This window comes from Pristis pectinata, chromosome 3 (assembly GCF_009764475.1).
Source record: "Pristis pectinata isolate sPriPec2 chromosome 3, sPriPec2.1.pri, whole genome shotgun sequence".
NCBI classification, from domain to species: domain Eukaryota; kingdom Metazoa; phylum Chordata; class Chondrichthyes; order Rhinopristiformes; family Pristidae; genus Pristis; species Pristis pectinata.
In genome coordinates this window covers 107,122,697-107,148,023 of record NC_067407.1, presented here as the reverse complement: position 1 = coordinate 107,148,023, position 25,327 = coordinate 107,122,697, and the positions used below count along the sequence as shown (strand labels likewise).

Here is a 25,327-nt window from a genome sequence, read left to right as displayed (position 1 = left end):
CACAAATGTTAATCAGCTGTGAAAAAAAATCTATTACTAAGTTCCACGGAGTCATTTGTGGAACCAGGAGAATAGCTTACACGTCAAGACTTGATCTGTGTTTGCTCTAAGCAATATTTGCTCTAAGAGGGGCAAACATTTAGAAAGGGGAGCACAAAATAATTAACGAAACATGATTGCATACCGCTGTCTTTCTGCTTTATATGATGCTGTAAGTTCATCAAACAGTGCCCCATTCATCTCCATTAAAGTTTTTAGTACGTTGTAAACAAGTGCTACAATGGTTCTGTAAACAAAATGTAGAAGAGGACTACATTAACAAAAGATTTAAGAACTGTACAAAATAGATGCTATATTAGCCTGCAGTCCGATTTTAGAGATGAAAAGCAGTATAGAAAGATTGAACTACTCTCTTTAATGTTTTAGTTCTAACTGCAAAAGGGCAAATGTAGCAGTGATGTCAAGAAGTTTAATTCATATATACTGCCCAACATATTCATGGTGAAGTAATGAAATATAGAAATGGTTAATAAAGGGCTGCAAGATTGGGATCTTCGCAAGCTAACTTGGAGAAATTACTTTCTTCATCTCTATTTAATTTATTTACTTTTATTTTTAACAATTACAAATCTATTTTTAAAAAGAGCACAGTAAGGATTAGAATTACAGTATCAATTAAAAAAATACTTTTACTTTCTTGAACACAGGTGGGATCAGTATAGGACACAAAGCAGGATGACTAAAAAGCTGCCCACTTTGAAGACCCTAATTTATCAGATTGGCTCAATATTTCAAAGCTCATCATTAGAGAATCTGAATCAGATTAAGTACAATTGAGGTTTTTAAAATCCTAAGAAATTCTACTCATTTGGAAGATATTTGAAATGGTGATGGATGAAATTAACAGGTGGCACTCAAGTGAAGTAAATAAGCAGGAAGTCATAATAAAATGTTACAAATAATTTCTCTTAATGGAGAATCATTTACACCCAGCCCCCACAACTTCGAAAAGATTACTGGAGATTGTGTTACTAGGGATTCCCTGAATTTATTCCAAGAAAGCTGGACAATTTCCTGTAAAGCATTTCTAGATATAAAGATGCAGGGAAGCTCTGAATAGTAGGACTAAAAGTTTACCAATGTTTTCTGAGACATTGCTCAATTGTCATAGAGGATCCAAAAGGAACTTTTTCAGGAATTAAGTTTTTCTAGGATTCCCTCATGAAATTAAATAATCCAAGGAGATAGTGCATAACAGTTGAAAAAGAATTCACACTACTGCAGCAGACAGCACAATGGTTACAGTCTAAACATAGTTTACATTGATGGTTGAGGTTTAAACTGTCCCCACCTAAAAGTCAAAAAGTAAACCCAGGTTTAAAAATTGTTTTAATCAGCTATCCAGTGGAAAACAACAATATACACAATGTGCATGAAGCCTAATCTGATGCAGGGTCCAAGAGCAGATTCCTCAGGTGCTGGGGATCTCAGTAACCAGCTTTCCATCATTGGACTCTGTGAAAAATCCTGCCAGGCAACCCAAGATCTGAAATATCCCAGCACTTAAGATTTCTTTATTAGTCACATGTGCATCGAAACACACAGTGAAAGGCATCTTTACGAAGAATGTTCTGGGGGCAGCCCCCAAGTGTCACCACGCTTCAGGCACCAACTTAGCATGCCCACAACTTCCTAACCTGTACGTCTTTGGAATGTGGGAGGAAACCAGAGCACCTGGAGGAAACCCATGCAGACGCAGTAAGAAATGCTGGTAAAATTGAATCCATTGTTAAATGTAGAGTACAGCCATCAATTTTATCCCCATAATAGTTAATGCATATATTGTTAAACATTTAAAGTACTTACGTGTTCCAGTGTTCCTTGGAGATTCTGTATAAACTACCAAACATAATTGGTAGAATTTTCTCAGAGTTATCCTCAATTAAGCTAAGAATGTATTCATTATTCCAGAAATACAAAGCTCTTTCTGCAACCTGTTGAGACAAAATTCCATTTGAGAATATTTAATTTAAAATAAAGTTAAGATTTTGAACTTCAAGTAAACATTTTCCCATGTCATATTTCCAGATTTATTGACCCCAGGGTCAAGATATTGAACCAGGCCCTTTTTCAGCTTCTTAGTCTGTTTGTGCGTAGTATAATTTGCTATGCTTTTTTCCATCAATTGCTGAGCTGCCATTACAGCTCTAACCATTAATAAAAATGAATATGCAGCAGTTAGTGACAAATTAAAAATTAAAATGCCTCCAAGCAAATGGCATATTAAGGATTAGACGTCCTTTTTTGTCAAGTGGAGAATTCTTTGCTATATCTAAACTACTTTCTGTGCAAGTCTATAGCTCCCTGCAAGTGGCAACAAGTGGATAGGGTAGTAAAAAAAGCGTATGGCATGCTTGCCTTTATTGGTCGGGGCAATGAGTGTAAAATTTGACGAGTTATGTTGCAGCTGTATAAAACTTTGGTTCAGCCACACCTAGTGTATTGGTATTGGTTTATTATTGTCATTTGTACCGAGGTACAGTGAAAAGCTTGTCTTACCAACCGATTGTACAGGTCAATTCATTACACAGTGCAGTTACATTGAGTTAGTACAGAGTACATTGATGTAGTACAGGTAAAAACAATTAACAGTACAGAGTAAAGTGTCACAGCTACAGAGAAAGTGCAGTGCAATAAGGTGCAAGGTCACAACACGGTAGATCGTGAGGTCATAGTCCATCTCAATGTATAAGGGAACAGTTCAATAGTCTTATCACAGTGGGGTAGAAGCTGTCCTTAAGTCTGGTGGTACGTGCCCTCAGGCTCCTGTATCTTCTACCCGATGGAGGAGGAGAGAAGAGAGTATGTCCCAGGTGGGTGGGGTCTTTGATTACGCTGGCTGCTTCACCAAGACAAAGAGAGGTAAAGACAGAGTCCAAGGAGGGGAGGCTGGTGTCTGTGATGCACTGGGCTGTGTCCACAACTCTCTGCAGCTTCTTGCGGTCCTGGGCAATGGCTTGGTTGCCGTACCAAGCTGTGATACATCCAGATAGGATGCTTTCTATGGTGCATCGGTAAAAAGTTGGTGAGAGTCAAAGGGGACAAACCAAATTTCTTCAACCTCCTGAGGAAGTAGAGGTGCTGGTGAGTTTTCTTAGCCATGGCATCTACGTGATTTGACCAGGACAAGCTGTTGGTGATGTTCACTCCCAGGAACTTGAAGCTCTCAACCCTCTCAACCTCAGCACCATTGATGTAGACAGGTGCATGTACACCACCCCCTTTCCTGAAGTCAATGACCAGCTCTTTTGTTTTGTTGACATTGAGGGAAAGGTTGTCGTCATGACACCATTCCACTAAGCTCTCTATCTCCTTCCTGTACTCCGACTCATCGCTGTTTGAGATACGGCCTACAACGGTGGTATCATCTGCAAACTTGTAGATGGAGTTAGAGCAGAATCTGGCCACACAATCATGAGTGTATAGGGAGTAGAGTAGAGGGCTGAGGACGCAGCCTTGTGGGGCACCAGCGTTGAGAATAATCGTGCCGGAGGTATTGCTGCCTATCCTCACTGATTGTGGTCTGTTTTTTTTAAGAAAGTCAAGGCTCCAGTTACAGAGGGAGGTGTTGAGTCCTAGGTCTCGGAGTTTGGTGACAAGCTTGCTTGGAATTAGTGTATTGAAGGCAGAGCTGTAGTCAATAAAGAATAGTCTAATGTATGTGCCTTCACTGTCCAGATGCTCCAGAGCTGAATGTAGGGCCAGGGAGATGGCATCTGCTGTAGACCTGTTTCACCGATAGGCGAATTGCAATGGATATTCTGGTTACCAGACAATAGGCAGGATTGGAGGCTTTGGAGCAGGTGTAGAAGAGGTTCACAAGGATGTTGCCTGGATTGGAGTGTATTAGCAATAAGGAAAGGTTGAATAAACATAGAACTTTTTCTCTGGAGCATTGGAGGCTGAGGTGCGACCTGACAGAAATACCATAAAATACAGAGATAGAAATAGATAGTCTTTTTCCCAGGATGGAAATGTCAAATACTATAGGGCGCAGGTTTAAAGTGAAAGGAGGAAAATTTAAAGGAGAATGTGCAAGACAAGTTTTTTTTAAACAAGAGAACCCAGAATGTGCTGCCCGGGGGAGGTGATAGAAGCAGAAATGATAGCAACGTTTAAACATTGAAGAGACATTTAGACAGACACATGAACAGGCAGGGGCACGGTAGCATAGCAGTTAGTGTAATGCTATTACAGCGTCAACGACCTGGGTTCAATTCCCGCTGATCCCTGTAAGGAGTTTGTACGTTCTCCCCTTGTCTGCATGGGTTTCCTCTGGATGCTCTGGTTTCCTCCCACATTCCAAAGACATACAGGTTATGAGCTGTGGGCATGCTATGTTGGCACCGGAAGAGTGGCGACACTTGCGGGCTGTCCCCAGCACATTCTTAGCAATGCAAACAGACATATTTCACTGTGTTTTGATGTACACGTAACTAATAAATAAATATCTTAAATAGAGCGATATGGACCATGTGCAGGCAGAGGGGATTAGTTAGATGAGCATCATAGGTGCAAACATGGTGTAGCAAAGGGCTTGTTCCTGTGCTGTACTGTTCTAAGTGATATGCAGACCAAAACTCTGTGTTGTACTCCAGGTGCAAACTCACCACTGCCCTGTAAAGCTGTATCAAATCTTCTCTCCTTTTCAACTCCACATCTCTTGTAATAAAGGAAAACATTCTATTAGTCTGCCCAATTATTTTCTGTACCTGCAAGCTATATTGCAGGTACAGGAAGTAAATGTGTTTCATGTACTGGAACACCAAGATCCTTTTGTACAGCAACATTTTTGTAGTCTCACTCTGTTTAAACAATAATTTGCTTTCTTATTCCTCCTTCCAAAGTGGATTATTTCACATTTTTCCACATCATGCTCCAACTTCCTGCCCACTCACTCACACATCTCTACCCTTTTGCAGGCATTCTATGTCCTTCTCACAACTTGCTAACCCTTGTATCAGCAAATTCAGCTGCAGTGCATTCAATTTCTTTGTTCAAGTTATCAATAAAGATTATAAGACACAAGAGACTGCATAATTATAAATAATTGATCCTGTGGCATCCCACTAGTTACCAAATGCCATTCCGAAAATGACCCAATTATCCCAACTCTATTTTCTGTTAGTTAGCCACTCTCCTATCCATGCTAATATACTCATGTGCTCTTATCTTATACAATAAACTTTTATGTGGCACCTTATTGAATGCCTTCTGGAAATCCAACAAACTCATGTTTTCTTTCTCTTTTAAAGTTTTCATGTGGTTCAGCACTCATTATGGTGTCATTCTGGTCCCTCATCAGAGACACCAGAATATAACTGGCATTAAAACAAGATCCCAGCCTCTGTCCCTCTCAAGTAAATAAACAACTTCATGGTACTATTTTGAAGAGCAGAGGACTTCGGTCCAGTGTCCTGGCAAAAACATATCTTGTAATCAACATAACTAAAAAGCAGATTAACTAATTAATTAATCTTGCTGTTTGGGGAAATTTTTTGTGCAGCAGCAGGCTGCCACATTTCCTACAACTGTGAATTACTTTTGAAGTGGATTCAATGGCTGTAAAGGTTTGGGACTTCCAGACTTCATGAATAGTTCTATGTAAATTTAGGCCCTTTTTCCTTCAGTTTTTGTTATTGAAATTCCGATGTGGAATTGGACATGGTGAACAATGCATTACAGGCGACCACTGCATAGCGAAGGGGTTGCATTCCTTGAAAACCATCCAGCTCGTGATTTTCTGTAATGCAAAACCCCATTTCCCATTAAATCCCATGTCATAAGGGGAGATGCGTTCCTACAAGATGTTTTTCTCTCAACAGTAATGATAGCATCATTACTGCAGCTGCTGGTTCATGGCGGGTGCCACTTAAGGAACTGCCTTGTCAGCTTCCAAAGCAAATCTCTTAAATGGCCAGCAGTGGCATTTGGAGATGCAAGCAATGATAGATATAGCAACCCCCACAGTTTTAGTTATTGCACAAAGTTTTTCTCCAGCTTCAAACCTTAGTAACATCAGAATTATTATCACTGACTTGTATGTCATCAAATTTATTGTTTTGCAGCAGCAGTAAAGTGCAAAGACATAAGATTACTATAAATTACAAAAATAAATAAATAGTGCAATAAAGGGGAATAACAAGAAAGTGTTCATGGGTTTCATGGACCATTCAGAAATATGATGGCGGAGGGGAAGAAGCTGTTTCTGAATCACTGTGTCTTCAGGCTCCTGTACCTCCTCTCTGATGAAGAGAGCATGTACCAGATGGTGAGGGTCCTTAGTGATTGATGCTGCCTTCTTGAGGCACCGCCTCTTGAAGATGTCCTTAATGGTGGGGAGGGTTGTGCTGATGATGGAACTGGTTGAGTCTATAACCCTCTGCAGCCTCTTATGATCATTGGAGCATTGTGCACTGGAGCCTCCATACCACGCTATGATGCAACAAGTCAGAATGCTCTCCACCACACATCTATAGAAATTTGTAAGTTTTTGGTGACATACCAAATCTCCTCAAATTCCTAAATGAAGTAAAGCTGCTGGTGTGCCTTCATGATTGCATCAATGTATTGGTCCTACGATATGCTGACATCCACAAACTTGAAGCTGCTCACCCTTTCCACCACGGACCTCTCAATGAGGATTGGTGCCTGTTCGACTCCCCCATCCTGAAATCCACAATCAATTCCTTGGTTTTGCTGACGTTGAGCGCGAGGTTGTTGTTGTTGCGATACCACTCAACCAGCCAATCTATCTCACTCCTGTAAGTCTCCTCATCGCTATCTGTGGTGCCATCGGTGAATTTATGGTTAGCATTTGAGCTGTGATTAGCCACACAGTCATGAGTGTAGAGAGAGAGTTTTATCAAGTTTTACATCCAATGAAATTCTTTTACATGGTCATTCAGGTTTACAACTTGCACTTAAACTTGCTGGCCTTGTTTCAGGCATCTTGAATGTAAATAAAATGGAAAGCTCTAGAAAAATAAACTGCTTGACAGCCAGTCCAGATGAAGAGTCTCAACCTGAGATGTTGACTGTCCATTTCTCTTCATTGATGCTGCCTGACCCACTGAATTCCTCCAGCATCATGTTGCTCCAGATTCCAGCATCTGCACTCATGTCAGCAAAATGTACCTACCACGCGAAACAATTCGCTACATCATCTGCACGTCAAGAAATGCAATTTGAAAAAACTAGAAATATACAAAATTTGTTTAGTTCGCATTTTGTGTTTATTTTCCTCTCCACATCAATTTCACAACAGCAAAATTTTGTGTCTTGGATATTTTTGTAGTGATTTGTGAATTCCATAAAGGTGAATTTCCATAACCCGAATGGCAATACTGCAGGGGTCACCTGTATTTAGCTTTCCTAATATTTTGCTAGAACTCAATCTCGGTTCAGCAACAAAAAAAGCCTACAATGATTTATCATACATGCCAAGGTTTCCAGGTTACAATTGGAAATGGAGATAAAAAAAATTACAGCCTTGTTCATCAGAAATGTATTCTTTACCTGGAAGTGTGGATTTGACACACACTTGGCTATTTGCTTGAATAAAGGTTCTTGGATCTTTTTGAACTGAGAAGGTTCTATCACATCCAAAATTTCTTCTATTTCACCCAAAAACATAACCTGAAAGGAGACATTTGAATTGCATTATAAGTCTGAAAATGTATTTTTCAAACAATTAAAAATGCATATTCTCTAGATAATATATAGCAAAAGTGGATTTTTATAACTTAATAGTTTTCCTAAAATAATCACCCCTACTCAAAGTACAATAAAGGCCCCAAGTCCACCAACACCTTCCTGTGGCAATAATTAGCATGGTTTGCCAGCAACATCCATATTCTGAAAATCATTAAAAATTATACAAGATTATAATTTGACAAAGCAACCAGTTAAAAAACTGATGATGATACCAAAACAGCTGGTGTTTAAAATGAAGTGCAGGCTGCCAGAAATTTCCAATGGGCCTGCAGGTAAGCAACACGTGGCAAATGAAATTAAATCTCGAAGGGTGTGAATTAACATATTTGGCAAGGGCAAATAAGGAAATACACCATAAATGACAGGATATTCAACTGCATTAGGAAACAAGATGTACCTGGGAATGCATATTCAGGGATCCCTGCAAGAAGCAGGACATTTAAACAAAGTGGTTAAAAGAAGGCATTCAAGGATACTTACCTTCACTAGCTGAGACACAAAAATGCAGAGAAGTCATTCCGAAATTGTTTAAATACTAAGTAGGCCACTGCTAGAGAACCCTGTACAGTTCTGATCACCACAATACAGGAAGGATGTGGTTTCAATAGGGAGGATGCAGAGGCACCAGGAGCTGAAGGAGAAGCTGAAGCCAGCTCTGAAGAATTACAATTATGAGGAGAGGCTGGCTTTCTGGGGTAGTTTCCTTTGAGGCAGAGGGAAGATTTATTTCAGCTGTATAAAATTATGGCAAGTCCAAACAGGTTGAACAGCAAGTACTTATTTCTCTAATTCATTTTACAAGATGTGGCTATTGCTTCATTATTCACCAGAAAATCAGTGACGAACCACATCTTGAACCTTTGCAGTCCTTTCATGCAGGGTTCTCCCATGGTGTTACTGTTTGAAGAGATTTACACTCAGTGACAATGGATTGGCAATACATTCCCAAGTCAGGATGGTGCAAATTTGGAGAACCTGCAGATGGTAGTATTTCTGAGTACCTGCCAGCCTTTATCTGTTTGGTAGTATAAATCATGAGTTTAAGAGGTGGATTAGTCTAGGCATTTCATAAATTGCACACAATATAGCCATTTGTGCACTGGTGTGGAAAGTGTGAAATTTCAGGATGGTGGATGGGGTGCCAGTCAAATAGGCAACTTTATCCTGGATGTTATCAAATTTCTTGATTGTTGCATTCAGCCAGACAAGTGGAGCTTACTCTATCATTTCCCTGACCTGCCTTGTAGATGATGGAAATCATCAAGTGGTGAATCATTGCCATAGGATATCCAGTCTTTGACCAGTTCTTGTAACCCGGAGTCTTTTGTCAGTGGTGACAACCAGGATGCTGATGATAGGCGATGTGATGCAAGTTAGGTAGTTATATGATGTCTTGGAGATGGTCTTTGTCGGGCATTTAAGTGGAAAGTACCATTTGGGTCACTCATCAGTCCACATCTGTATATTATCCAGATCTTACTGCATGCAGTCATGGACTGCTTTGCTTTCTAAGGAGTTGCAACTGGAACAGAACACTGTACAATCTTCAGTAAACATTCTCACTTCTGCCCTTATAATGGAAGGTCAATGATGAAACAGCTGAATCTACAACACTGCTGAGGGACTTCTACAATGTCTATGGCTGGCATGATTAAGCTCCAGCAAAACAACCATTTTCCTTTGCATGAGTTATGACTATCACAGGAGTTTTTCCCCTTTGATTGAAAAGCTGGTCTAACATTGCCTTGATTTTAGGGCAGTCACTCTCACCCAACCTCAGTAATTAATTTCTTTGGTCCACATTTTCACCAAGGCTGTAATTAGGTCTGCAGTGAAATGCTCCGAGCAAAACCAAACCAAATATCAGTGAGCATGTCGTTGGTTAGTATATGCCTCTTGAAAGCACTGCTGGCAATACGTTTGCTGTTGATTGAGTACACTGATAGGGCAGTAATTATCATAATTTGATGTGTTTTTTTTGTGGACAAGATCAACCTAGGTACCCTTCCAAATTGTCAGTGTTGTAACTGCACTGGGATAGGCATGGCTAGTTCTGAAGTGCAAGTCTTTGATACCTCAGCTGGGATGTATTCTGGTCCCATAATCTTAGCTTTACTGGGTATTTCACCTGTTTCTTGACATTACATGGAGTGAATCAAATTATCTTTTTGGATTCTGTGAACCTCAAGAGGAAGCCAAGATGGAACATCCACTCAGTATTTCCAGGTGAATGTGGATAAAAATGCACAAGCCTTATCTTTGGCACACACAGGCTGGGTCCATTAGTGTTAATTGTGCACCATGATTCACAATTATATGTGGCGGGATAGCAGAGTCTCAATCTGCTCTGATTTGCCCACTGTAGCATTTGCTTTCAGGATACATCCTGAATTGCACTCTCAGCAGATTGGCACCTTATTTTTGGGCATGCCCAAGTCTTGTGGTTTAACTGTAATGGTAGAATGACAGACATGCAAGCCAAACTATAAGGTCACAGACTATGGTGGAATACAATTCTGTTGCCAATGATGGCCTATGACTAAGTAATATAGATTTAAGAATCCTTCGTATTATCCCAAGTGTGGTAGGATCCAGAACTCCCTCCTCAGAAGTGTTGGATTCGACTGTTTTAATTAGGTTTTTTAACATGTATCATGTTTAATACACCTCAAGTGGCTGAACAAGGAATGGCTGCTTCCTAGCTTATTGGTTTGTCCATCAGGTGAATGTGTGTTTTTTCATTGGTTGGTTTGGCCACAGGTATCTAATAGGTTTCCTGATTGGACTATTGTTAGCTAAGGAGTACCTTTTATCTCAGGTATAAAAGGTGTCATTTTTTTGCTAATCACTCTCTTGCTCTCTCCCTCTCCCCCCCCAGCTCATCTTTAGTTCCTTTTGTCTCGGCTCATCCCCTAGTAGTAAAGCTAATGTCATGTGCTCTGTGATTGTTTGTTTTAAACTTTTCCAATAAAACTTTGTGAAGCACTAAGTTGTTTTCAACTCATTCCTGGACTCCTAAAAGAACCTGCAGATTCAAAAATAACCGGACCTGACAGAAGTATGGAGACAAGGTCAATATAGATCAATACAGAGGAGATTTACCAGGATGCTGCCTGAATTGGAGACCATGTCTTATGAGGATAGGTTGAGTGAGCTCAGGCTTTTCTCTTTGGAGAGGAGGAGGATAAGTGACTTGATAGAGGTCTACAAAATGATAAGAGGCATAGATCCAGTGGCCAGTCAGAGACTTATTCCCAGAGCGAAAATGGCTAACACGAGGGGGCATAATTTTAAGGTGATTGGAGGAAGGTATAACAGGGATGTCAGAGGTAAGTGGTTTTTTTTTTACAGAGTGGTGGGTGTGTGGAACGCACTGCTGGCAGAGGTTGTGGGGGCAGATACATTAAGGACATTTAAGAGACTCTTAGATAGCCACATGAATGATAGAGAAATGGAGGGCTATGTGGGAGGGAAGGGTTAGATAGATATTAGAGCAGGATAAAATGTTGGCACAACATTGTAGGCCGAAGGGCCTGTACTGTGCCGTAATGTTCTATATTTAGCAGGTACCTGGATGAGGTCAAGGTTACAGACAGCGACAGTATACGAGAATAGCTCTTGTCCAGGATGAACTGAGGCAGAATAGCCTCCTTTTGTGTCACAAATATTAATGATTCTATGACTAATGAACATTCTACAGGCCACTAATAAACACAGCCCACAGTAAGAGCTCCATTCCCCTCCCTATCATGAAAACATTTAGCTCCCCCTGCTCCATATTTTCATGGACAATGGTAGAAGTTTTGAAACCTTTTCAAACTGTCTAGTTTAAGTAGGAATGTAATGCAAATATGCAGAATCATGCTTCATCCTAATGATGTCTTCATTCATTAACAATGATACCAGCACACATTCCGGGGGGGGGGGGGGGGGGGGGGGGGGAGAGGGGGGAAAGCACCAGGTTGTGATCAAGTGTATGAAGAAATGTGGGTAATCTCTATTCCTCTTTCTCCCCCACCTCTAATCCCTCTCCTCCCAAGGCCTCATCTCCCATTAGTCCACTGCACCCCCATCCCCAACTCAAACCCCCCTTTAAACTGGGTCAAATAAACTAGTTGAAATGAACACAACACAGACAAGGATCAAAGCAATAAGTTTACTGAATCCCTAAACCAGTCTTATTCAGCATCAGTCATTTCAGGAACTCTAAACTCTGAAATGATTGCTGTGTTTTCAACATGTAATATAGGAACATTGATTCCTTTCGTTTTATTTTACCGTTTGCGTCTATCAGCAAACAAAACAAAATATCAGGCTTATAGACAGTAAAAGCCAAAGATGAAAGTGGATAACTTACCTCTTTTTGACTTACAGTTTTTGGCCAGAATTTTAGTAATCCTCTAATGACCTAAATGAAACCATGAAAATATATTAACATTAAAGTAATAAATCAAGATACTTTAATTTGTAGCAGAAGAAATCATAATTACAATACTTCTTTATTATGAACACAGACCACGCAAAAATTTAAATAGTATTCTCACAGAAGAACTTTCAATACTAAACACAGATTATGCAGAGAAAGATAGGGTACATAAAGTTGTTCCAGATTGTAAACATACTTCGAAGCATAATTATAAATAAGTGCATTATTGGAAAAAGTACATTTGAAAATGAATGATTCTTTTAAATGAAACCTTGTTTATTATATTCCAATAAAAATTTCTGGAAAGTTAATTTAAAAAGTAGAATATCAGTCTTTCTCATTGTTCAACAAACTTTATTGTTCCTATCCCTGAGATAATATGGACTTAATATGAAGACATGAAGAATGAGCTCCTGAACAATTCATTTACATGGTGCATTGTTTTAAAGAATAAAAGCATCCTTGAGAAGCAAGACTGCATCAAAGATTACTTATATACTCACTACAAAGGACAACTTCCAGCTTCCTATGAACCAAAATATAGACTAATATGCACAACATTAAACCATCTAGCTTCATCTACAGTTAATCTATACATCCATTATTACAATTTATTTACTGAAAATCCACTCATATCCTATTCATATATTGAGAATACAAGAGTAATCACTTGGATCTATTTAGTTCATCTAAGATCCATAACAATGCAATAAATCAAGCTGGATGTGGCTGACAGTTCCAGTGGGAACTGCTGGGGTTCAGCCGCTCGCAGTAAAGTTACCAGGCAAACTAATGGGATTAAAGCCCAACATCTTCTCTGGACCATATCCTACAATTTAAAGATATAAATTCAAGAGATGGTGATTGCATTAGTCCCAATTTTCCAAAGTTCCTCAAATTCTGGAAGAGTCCCAGCAGCATGGAAAACTGCAAATGTAATGCCCATTTAAAGGCAGGAGGAAGATAGGAGGCAGTTGGCCTAACAGTTGCCATCAGAAAAATAATGGAATGCATTATGAAAGGAATAGTTTTAAGACATTTGACAAATGTATTGAAGCTCTTTGAGGATGCAACAAGTATGGCAAATAAATGGGAAAAAATAGATGTTATAATATATGGAATTCCAAAACGTATTTAATAAAGTGATCTCTGACTCTAACTGTGCTGCCCTGTATGTTTCACTGACATTGAATTTGGAAGACCTACAGTTAACTTGCATGGAGAAAAAATAACAACTTGCCACATAAAAGTTACTGCATAAGGGCAAGGACATGTGGCATTCTAGGCTATATGTTAGCATGGATAGTGGATGGTCTAACTTGCAGAAAAACAGTGTATGGTTATAAATCGGTCATTTTCAGGTTGGCAAGCTTTAACTTGTGGGGTGCTACATCTGTTTACAATTTATATTAATGACTAATACAAAGATATCAAGTGCAATATAGCCAAACCTGCCCATGATACACAGATAGGTGGGAAAGCAAACTGCGAGTCAGCAAAGGAATATAGACAGATCGTAAAAAAAAATTAGCAAATGGAGAATAATGTTGGAAATGAGGTCATCCATTTTGACAGGAAGGATAGAAAGGTAGAATTATGTTTACATGAAAAGAGATTACAGAATGGTCTGGCCGTCCTCGTGGATGAAAAACAGTAAGTTAGCATACTGGTACAGCAAGTAATAAGGAAAATTGAATGTTGGCTTTACTGAATGGGGGAAACCTACGCAGACAATGTGCAAACTCCACTGCACCATAAGTCAGGTTTGAAACTAGGTCGCTAGTGCTGCGAGGCCCTGACATGACTAGTGGTGCCACTGACATTGAATTTGGAAGGGCTACAGTTTTCATGCACAGATAAATAATAACTTTTAGACATATAACATCTTTAACATAGTTAAAGGGCACAAGATCTTTCACATATAAGCATCAAACAAAATTTGAGCTACACATGGAGTTATTAGAACAGATGACAAAAAGCTTGGTCAAAGTAGTAGGTTTTAAGGAGCATCCTGAAAAAGGAGAGTTGAACAGGTTTATCTCATTCTGCACACGAGAAAGTTTAGCAGGACAAAAAGAATTATAAAATTGGCTATATGTTGTTCAGTATATTTCTGTAAGTGGAATGAAGCAAGACAAACAACCTTTCCTCCTTTGAACAAGCAGATTCCCACAACCAATCCTTGCCAATAACAGCACCAGAACACTGTAGGTGGCACCACTGGAGATAGTTTGACATTGGCTACAATAAAGATGATGATCAGCTGGTTCACTGAACCAGTAATGTAGATCTCAGTTAGTACCTGCTTGCTAGCTTGCTTATAATTGATAGACTACAAAATGATTGAACTTCTCAACCAAATGCTGTGAAACAGAAGTTGCTGACTTTCTGTAGTTGAGACTACATTGACACTGATTCAGCCCCATACAGATCCTCCCCAGGTTACAAACACCTGATTTATGTACAGCCCATACATACGAACAATCGTAGGGAGACTGGTGGGATAGATTTGCCAGGTGCTGCGGGGATACAGGCATCTTCTGCTGCCAGGGAACTTGGATCACGGCCACATTTCCGACTTGCAAGCTGTCCGGGTTACGGACAGTTCACAGGAATGGAATCCTGCCGTGACCTGAGGACCTGTACATTCATTTCAGCAGGAAATAGCTTACACGACTCAAATCAGAGGTAAATATGCTAAACAAAATGATCAAAAACAGTCACATATTGCTATTCATCTTATCATTTTAGCTATAAATGCACATATGCAACTGTGTTGGGAACACATTAACTAAAGAATTTATCATTCATTTATAACCTACAGTTAAACCTGTAATCAGCTGTATGTGCAAGTGATATGAGATCATTTCCCAAGTAAATGTGCACCTTTAGCATTAAGTCTTTGTGTGTTGAATCCTGCACTTCTGCAATGACCCAAACAAAAGTCTACAATCTTCTAGTACAAAGTTGAAATAACTGATGATTGCAGACTTACCACTATAGCCTGTACAAAATCCTGTTTTTTTTTTGCGCTAAAGCCCACAACTTGATCGCACATTGACCACATTCCACAATTTCATATCCAAAGCCTATATCCACATGAAATGCTTGCAAAGCCTCCATGGGATTCTCATTTTTGAACTCAGAAATTGATTAAACACCAGACCACAGGCTTGCAGCACTATGTCCCATGTACACATGTATTTTAACATTTTAAACAGTTTAATCTACAGCCAATAAGAGCTACTCCTCGATTTACAAATAGGATATGCTCCTGAAAAACATTTCATGAAATGAAATTTTGTACAAGGCAGCTTGGCAAACTGTACTTGTTTTTTTTAAAAAAAAGTATGGGCAGAGAGCGCCACGCTAGCAAAAGATAAATTTGTGTATCCAAGACATGTGTCCCAAATAGTTAAAGGTATTATAGCAAAAATTTGTAAATTGAACATTTGTAAATGGAAGAATAGCTATATACAGTGGCATGCAAAAGTTTGGGCACCCCTGGTCAAAATTTCTGTTACTGTGAATAGCTGAGTAGAAGATGAACTGATCTCCAAACATCATAAAGTTAAAGATGAAGCATTCTTTTCAACATTTTAAGCAAGATTCGTGTATTATTTTTGTTTTGTACAATTTTAGAGTGAAAAAAGGAAAGGAGCACCATGCAAAAGTTTGGGCACCCCAAGAGATTTGAGCTCTCAGATAACTTTTACCAAGGTCTCAGACCTTCATTAGCTTGTTAAGGCTATGGCTTGTTCACAGTCATCGTTAGGAAAGGCCAGGTGATGCAAATGTCAAAGCTTTATAAATAGCCTGACTCCTCAAACCTTGTCCCAACAATCAGCAGCCATGGGCTCCTCTGAGCAGCTGCCTAGCACTCTGAAAATTAAAATAAATGATGCCCACAAAGCAGGAGAAGGCTATAAGAAGATAGCAAAGCGTTTTCAGGTAGCCGTTTCCTCAGTCCGTAATGTAATTAAGAAATGGCAGTTAACAGGAACAGTGGAGGTCAAGTTGAGGTCTGGAAGACCAAGAAAACTTTCCAAGAGAACTGCTCATAGGATTGCTAGAAAGGCAAAACAAAACCCCCGTTTGACTGCAAAAGACCTTCAGGAAAATTTAGCAGACTCTGGAGTGGTGGTGCACTGTTCTACTGTGCAGCGACACTTGCACAAATATGACCTTCATGGAAGAGTCATCAGAAGAAAACCTTTTCTGTGTCCTCACCACAAAATTCAGCGTCAGAAGTTTGCAAAGGAACATCTAAACAAGCCTGATGCATTTTGGAAATAAGTCCTGTGGACTGATGAAGTTAAAATAGAACTTTCTGAACGCAATGAGCAAAGGTATGTTTGGAGAAAAAGGGGTGCAGAACTTCATGAAAAGAACACCTCTCCAACTGTTAAGCACAGGGGTGGATCGCTCGTGCTTTGGGCTTGTGTTTCAGCCAGTGGCATGGGGAACATTTCACTGGTAGAGGGAAGAATGAATTCAATTAAATACCAGCAAATTCTGGAAGTAAACATCACACCCTCTGTAAAAAAAAAAGCTGAAGATGAAAAGAGGATGGCTTCTACAACAGGATAACGATCCTAAACACACCTCAAAATCCACAATGGACTACCTCAAGAGGCACAAGCTGAAGGTTTTGCTATGGCCCTCACAGTCCCCCAACCTAAACATCATAGAAGATCTGTGGATAGACCTCAAAAGAGCAGTGCATGCAAGACGGCCCAAGAATCTCACAGAACTAGAAGCCTTTTGCAAGGAAGAATGGGCAAAAATCCCCCAAACAAGAATTGAAAGACTCTTAGCTGGCTCCAGAAAGCATTTACAAGCTGTGATACTTGCCAAAGGGGGTCTTACTAAGTACTGACCACGCAGGGGTGCCCAAACTTTTGCTTCGTGCCCTTATCCTTTTTTGTTATTTTGAAACTGTAAAAGATGGAAATACAAAAAGTAATCTTGCTTAAAATATTAAAGAAATGTGTCATCTTTAACTTTATGCCTTTTGGAAATCAGGTCATCTTTTACTCGCTTAGCTATTCACAGTAACAGAAATTTTGACCAGGGGTGCCCAAACTTTTGCATGGCACGCTATATCTTATTTTAACAGCTGCATGTTATGGAATTAATTCATCTTGCATCAAGGACCCCTCTAACAAGCAATTTTTTTCTTCCTGCAAACCAGAGTATGATATGAAATGCACAATATATGACAATGCCCATGATTAAATAGTCTAGGTAAATGTAATTCATTGAATGAAAATTTCCAAGTCTTCCTGCATTCTCTAGGACACCAGAAGTGGAAAAAGACCAAATACCTTGAGTTATAATTTATGAATCAGGCTCGTTAAAATAAAAAAAATACAGTCAAAACAAAATATACAGGAAATTTAATTTAACTTGGAGCTTCTCACTTCACAAAATAATACATGTTTTGCTAGGTGGTTCAACAATGAACTCAAATTAGTATCTGCAATGCACACTTTACTCATTGAGGGGTTTCATGTTCAGACCCACACAGTCTGCAATCAGTGGGATGAAATTTAGCCAGATAATCCATAAAACCTGTTGGATAATGAGGGTGAAAAGCACCTGGGGTAGTCTACCTTAGGTTGCACTCATTGCCCCAAAAGAAACTAAAATCTTTGGAGTGAATACTTATTCTTGAGTGCACATTGCCGCAAAATGGGAGTGGAGAAAATAGATGAAGTGGGCATACCCGAATCCAATCAATACATGCTGCATCCATTGATCATCTTCTGTTCTCCTGCCACTGACCCAAAGTTAAAATTATCATATTCCATTTATGCAGATCCAACTCTTTTGGTCAAAAATGCCTTTAAACCATTTCAGTTACTTTTTTTTCCAAAATGTGATTCAGTATAAATGGGAATATAAAATCACCATAGAACAGTCAAGTTAGAAAAAAACAATTGGCTCAGTAAATAAGTAAAAATAATATTTCAATAACCACATCGGGTCCAATGTTCACATGATTTCATAAAAATGTAACATGATCGGCTTGAATGCATTCAAACTCCATATCTGATGATGTCAAGAAATACTAAATAAATACCCTCCAAAAATATGAGATGGAATAGAAAAAAACTCACTTGAATGACAGAAACCTTAATTTATTTGTTTTGGCTGGCTCTAAATATATCCACTTTAGATGGGAAAGGGCAAAGATCTCCAATTCCCTACTGGTTTTACATGTGCTTATTTCCAATCCTAGCTATAGCATTAGAAAAGTCATAAATTGATAGTTAGGATCTACTCAGAATCATGATCTCTTCCAATAGTCAGCAAGTTTGGAGCATAAGTGGCTGGACAGTAAGAGTAACAGACAAGCAAAAGAAATAGTTGAAAAAGTGGTGTAACCGGTACCAGAGGCTGGGCATTTGCTTTGGCTAGACTATGATGGGATCAGGAAAACACATTTGGCATAGTAATTGTACTGGTTCTGCTGTCCTTAATAATACCAATATGCTTTTTTAAATATTCCTATTTCCAGTACTTAAGTTAATAACTGTGATTCTTTTTGTACTACTGTTGCTTTCAGTAGCACCACATAATCAATGTGCAAATAGGACTGACTTAACAATTTGGGTTAGCATGTAAAAGCTTGTGAAATTTTAATAATATTTATTTGAAATATGGGAAACATCCAGTGGTACAATTATGAATTTTGTGTTTCCAAATTCACAGTGTCTTAGAGCAAATTCCAAGTTATATAAAACTGGGATGAATACTGATAGTACTGGGAGCAATTTGAGGTACAAATTTCAGAAGATAATACAAGAAACATATTAGCATAATGTTGAATTGTTTAACCATACAGTAGGCTTATAGGAATACCCCACTTAAAATTACTGATAATAGTTTTTTATTGAATGAGTTCTTCCTCACTGATACAATCCAAATCATTATTACCTCCCTTCTATCATCCATTGTACAGCCTCCTCTTACCTGGCCTAACTCTGCCTTTATCTCCATGATCCTCAGGAGGTTTTTAAAATGACTAAAAATAACTGCACATATGCATTCATTTGTGTACTATGTTCACTTAAGCTATGCAAGTAGAAAATCCAGGGGTTGTTCAAATCCTACATGGCCTCTCAATTCTGCAGCAACTTCATAAGTGGTTTGACTTTATCCAGACCTGAAATCTATTTGAAAAAGAGCAACAAACTGAGCAAAGTTACTCTTATGTTCAATAATTAATTCAAAATGCACAAAAATACAATTACATTTTAATTATGAAATAGAGCCAGTTAATTTCTAAAAAGCTGAAAATGTAGTTGCAAGAATAAATAATGTATAACCAAATATACTTTCTTCAAAAAGGAAAGAAATTCCTCTGACATTTAGGAGATCATAAAATCAATAGCTCACAAACATTCAAATACTCGTTATGTGTAATTGGTTGAGTCAGATCTGAATTTTCGTAAATAGAATTTCTGTAATGAGCCAAAAATTCTTGAACATAATGTAGTGCAAAGTGCTAAAGAAACATAATTAATATTTTCATATTTGCACATGACATAGGAGGCAGCTTTTCAGCCATTAAGTCTGCCAGCTCTTGGAATAATCCCATTCCCCACACTTATTTTCCTGTAACCTATTCACTCATGTGTTCATTAATATCTCAAGGGGTAATTTACAGTAGCCAATTAACTTAACAACCAGCAGATTTGTAGGATATAGGAGGAAACTGGAGAAACCAGGGAAAACCCATATGGTCAACACAGGGAACACAAAAGCCACCAGAGATCAGGATTGAACCTGGACAGTTAGAGTTGTGAGACAGCTGCACTACCTGCAGTGCCACCCCAAAAATGAAGGGATGGTGGGTAGCAACTGAGTTAGTGCACACCATCTTTTCACCCCGGCACAGAGCTCAAATCCAATTCAGATTGATTGAATGACAATGTCCTTTCTTTGTTGCTTGGCTGGATCTTTACTCAAAATGACGATAATACTTTCAATTCGCTTTTGGCAAAAGCAGACCATAATACAAGACTGCAAAAACTATTGCAGTCATATTCATAAATCAAATTCATAAATATATGATTATCTGATTCAGAAAAGAGAGCAATGGAACTGAAGTTTTTTTGTTTGGAAATACAAGTGCTGTAATGGAACTTGTATGTTCTCTCTCTGACTTGCACATGTTCTATACTGATGTTAGGAGTAGAGTTTCATGTCCTGGCAGATTCCAACTAAATATGGTTAAGAACCAGTGGAAATCCAAATAAACCATTAAAATAACATGCACAGTTCTTAAGTAGGCTCACTTGCATAATTATTCACATTTCCAATTATAGTTTAGTTAACTAAATAAGTTAAAGGGAAAGGAGTGCAGAGAAAGTGGCTTGAAGGAAAAGGGGCAATAATTTTTAGTTTGCATGAATATTTAAAAGAGTTGAGGAACAGACAATACCTGGTATGCAAAAATGCAACTTCAGGTACAATGAAGCAGCCAAACATTTGACTCTAATGACTGGTGAGATCCTTTTTATATTACATGAACTCCTGTGAGAAAGTTTTCTCTTCCTGGTCCACCAGGGTTTAACCTATTGGACAGTAGTATAGTGTGCTTGCTAACAGCATGCAGCTTAAGGCATAGTGCTCAAAATAAGCTTCAGAGCCATATGTAAAACCATATTTGCCTTGGATGTCCAATGATAAAAATCTGCTTGTTTCTCAGCTGCTCTTCAGCCTATCCTCAAACAAATCCACAGATATAAGTCTCTGCCAATAATAATAAAGTGGAAAGTAATGGTACATGGACATATGCAGAAACATCAAATACCTGGTATCCTCCAAATTCTTCATGTGCTTCAGCTAATAACTACAACAAAGGCAACCCCATGGTTCCAATTTCTAGGATCAAATAAGAATGTATTTGTTCTAGAATTGGTGCCTTTAGAGGAACACCATGACTTGTTTAAACAACAAATAATTGCTTGGGAAAATACCTTGAAACTTCTTAAAAAAAAATTCATCTCTTTCAAAACACATTTCTATTCAGCACATTACCAAAAATAGTCAACATTCTTTCTGTGCACACAAACTGGCAAATCAATGATATTCAATGCAATCAAAAAGGGAGTGAGGTAAGAACATGGATATTGAAATCTCATTCCTTTTCGAGAATTCGAATGCTATATAAAATTGCCATCTACTTCTACTGGGAGATTCAGAGACCTGAATTAATCTTGACTTGAAATTCACAACACTGATACCCCCCCTTGCCTATTTTTCTTCTCTAGGAAGTATAAGCAAGAACAAATAATTTACAAACCTGTTGGTCATTTTTGGAGTACAATAGAAAAGAGAATTCTATTATTAAATATTTTAAAACTCTAGTCCTATTCATTAACAGTAACAAATATTTAATGAGGACTTATTTTCAAAATAAAACAAAAATAGGTGAAGAAATGGATTGAAGATTCATTTGAAGCCAAGTCAAATTTTGCAAGTCTCTCATTTATGAATTTTCATTTAATTACTCCATAACAACAAGGTGAATTTAATATTATCAAAAGTACAGGAAGTCCCCGGGTTACGAACGCCCGACTTACGAAAGCCCGTACTTACGAACGGCGGGAAGAAGGTGCGGAATTGGGTGCAGAACGGTTTGCCTGTCAGTGTTGACCTTTTTCCAGGTGATGAAGGTGGCGAACGGCTGGATCGTGGATTTCATGTGTTACAGTCTGTACCGCTATTTCGGGGCAGGGATGTTCGAGGAGTTCCGAATGATGAGGGACGCCATGAATGGTCACCAGCCCCCTCTCCCGCTGCCCCCACCCACCATATCTATCTCCATCTCTCTCTCTATCTATCTATCCAGCACTCGCTCTCCCCCGACAGGTCATCCCCGGGTAATGACCGAGGTCCGTTTTTATAGATGTCCTTAAGTTGATTTTGTCCGTCAGTTGGAAAATACACAAAATTCACTTGATGTGGTAACTGTAGCTCCACAGTACTGTACTGTAATGAATGACACCAAACCCACATAAGACTGATGACAGTCTTCACATGTCCCGGCGATAACAAGTTATGCTGTATTTTAGATTGCTTCACATTATGTGTGGAATTATAATGAAACTGGAATCAAAATTCCATTTGGATCTTAATATATAGCAATAAATAACTGAAGCTTGTAGTGATTTAGGACTAATTGACGCTAGATGTGAACTGTACATAACTGTTCCGACTTACATACAAATTCACCTTACGAACAGACTCAAAAACGGAACTCGTTCGTAATCCGGGGACTTCCTGTGTTTGAAAATGTTTATGGTATCCTGCCTTGCTTTTCCATTTCACTCTCCACACACATCACAAGCTATTTAAAAAGTAATATTCACAAAATTACGATTGCATAATTTTTCAAAAATTATATATGAAACTTGAACACCACTGAAAATCAGAATGTTTAAACTTTTCTCCTGTCACACTTGCCAACTCCCCACAACTAACCAAAACAAATGCTTTTTTTTCGTAAATCACCAGAGTTCAAAAACAGAATTACTTCTAAAAGTGAACTGATAAAACTTACTGGTTCTGTAAGAGTTGCATCTTTTTCCAAGAATTGTACCACACAATAAGCCAACTAGAAGACAAAAAGAGACAACAACTGATTATCAGCTACAACTCTCATGGAAAAAATTATTAGTTTACATTCCTAATAGAAACAAAGTAGTTCATAGATACCAGCACAATCACCCCTCTGTATATCATGTGGAACAACTGAAAAACATATTTTTAAATGTTATGCTGCCAAGTTAATATAATTACAAATAGAGGCAAAATAATGATTTAAGTTTGACAATCAACTAGACACATGTTAAATGCCAGTGAAGTGGTGAAAGCTATAACTGGCCTTATCCATACTCAAAATGCACGGTGACGCTGAAATGACTATGTCATCTCCACAAGTATAACCAGTACTTTGTCAATATATGTACATTGATCAATGCATTTTACTGCCATATCACAAAATGTATAAATAGTTATACGAAAACAGTCAAAGAGCCAGTGGCTCTTTAAGAAATTAAGTTTGATGAACTTTAAAAAAAAATTTTAAAGGTACTCTTAAGATATGGCAATAAAATCTTTAAGAACTAGTTTCAGCATTGTTGTTGCAAGCTAAATAACAATTATGACAATTCAAAAAAGATTTTTTGTGAAGAATTTTTAAAAATGTTAAAAGTATAAAATGTAAGTTTTTCTTTGGTGTATTTGTCCTGAAATGTTCATTACACTCATCTTTTATGGGAATCTGTACTGGCAGAGTATTATTTAAATGCTGATAGCTTGGGAAATGTTGATGTACAAAGGATCTGGGTGGCTATATGGTGGTGGATAAGGCAATGGCTAACATTTTATGGATAAATGCAGGTACTACAGCTGTTATACATGCCTACCTGGCATAAAAGTACAAAATGAAAAGCAACCCAATTATGGCTAACAAAAGAAGTTGACAATTGTATTGGATCCCAAGAGAAGTCATATAAAATAGTCTGACAAAATAGTAAACCTGAAGATTGGAAGTAGTTTAGATTTCAGCAAATGATACAAAGCAATTGATTAAAAGAACAAAAATAGATTATGGGATTAAACTTGCAGGTAACATACAAATTGGACCGTAAAAGCATCTACAAAATATGTAAAAAGAAAAAGATCTGTGAAGTGTTGGGAATAATATAGGGAATAGGGAAACTGCTAAGCAATTCAACTAATTTGCAGAAGGTAGCTCAAATAACCTTCCAAAGGATTACTTGTGCTACTGTCTCATAAGGATGCCAGCCCATTCTCTCAGTTTCTCTATCTCTGCCACACCTGTTGTCCCCAGTCCTCACATAGAACCATAGACACTGCAGCACAGAAAACAGGCCATTTGACCCTTCTAGACTGTGCCAAAACTTTATTCTGCTAGTCCCAGTGACCTGCACCCAGTCCATAACCCTCCAGACCTCTCCCATCCACGTATCTATCTAATTTATTCTTAAAACTTAAGAGTGAGCCCGCATTTACCACGTCAGATGGCAGCTCGTTCCACACTCCCACCACTCTCTGAGAGAAGAAATTCCCACTAATGTTCCCCCTAAACCTTTCCCCTTTCACCCTAAGGCCATGTCCTCTCATACTTCTCTCTCCTAATCTAGGTGGAAACAGCCTACTCGCATTTACTCTGTCTATACCCCTCATAATTTCGTAAACCTCTATCAAATCTCCCCTCATTCTTCTGCGCTCCAAGGAATAAAGTCCTAACCTGTTCAATCTGTTCCTGTAACTCAACTCTTGAAGACCCAGCAACATTCTAGTAAATCTTCTCTGCACTCTTTCAATCTTACTGATATCCTTCCTAAAGTTAGGTGACCAGAACTGCACACAACACTCCAAATTTGGCCTCACGAATGTCTTATACAACCTCACCATAACACCCCAACTCCTATACTCAATACTTTGATTTAGGAATGCCAGGATGCCAAAAGCCTTCTTTACAACCCTGTCTAACTGTGACGCCACTTTCAGGGAATTATGTACCTGAACTCCCAGATCCCTTTGTTCCTCCGCACTCCTCGGTGCCCTACCATTTACTGCGTATGTCCTACCTTGATTTGTCCTTCCAAAATGCAACACCTCACACTTGTCTGCATTAAATTCCATCTGCCATTTTCCCAGTTGGTCCAGATCCCTCTGCAAGCTTTGAAAGCCTTCCTTGCTGTCCACAACGCCTCCAGTCTTAGTGTCATCAGCAGACTTGCTGATCCAATTTACCACATCATCATCTAGATCATCAATATAGACAACAAACAACAACGGTCCCAGCACAGATCCCTGATGCACACACTAGTCACAGGCCTCCAGCCTGAGGAAATCATCCACTACCACTCTGTCTTCTCCCACACAGCCAATTTCGAATCCAGTTTACAACCTTTCCGTGGATACCTAATGTCTAAACCTCTGAACTATCATCCCATGTGGGACCTTGTCAAAGGCCTTACTAAAGTCCATGCAGGCAACATCCACAGCCTTTCCTTCATCTATTTTCTTGGTAACCTCCTTGAAAAACTCTACAAGATTCGTTAAACACGATCTACC

General features: G+C 38.7%; 1 protein-coding gene across 1 annotated transcript in view; it reads right to left on the bottom strand.

Moving 5' to 3' along the window:
• Positions 1-25,327, bottom strand: part of ppp2r5a (protein phosphatase 2, regulatory subunit B', alpha isoform) — a 127,893-nt gene that overhangs the window by 1,585 nt on the left and 100,981 nt on the right. The window contains exons 8-12 of the mRNA XM_052011882.1: positions 22,779-22,832; positions 12,134-12,184; positions 7,579-7,698; positions 1,867-1,994; positions 185-286 (exon numbers count right to left, since the gene is read on the bottom strand). Coding sequence (XP_051867842.1) covers positions 185-286; positions 1,867-1,994; positions 7,579-7,698; positions 12,134-12,184; positions 22,779-22,832 — 455 coding nt within the window. The remainder of the gene's footprint in view (positions 1-184; positions 287-1,866; positions 1,995-7,578; positions 7,699-12,133; positions 12,185-22,778; positions 22,833-25,327) is intronic.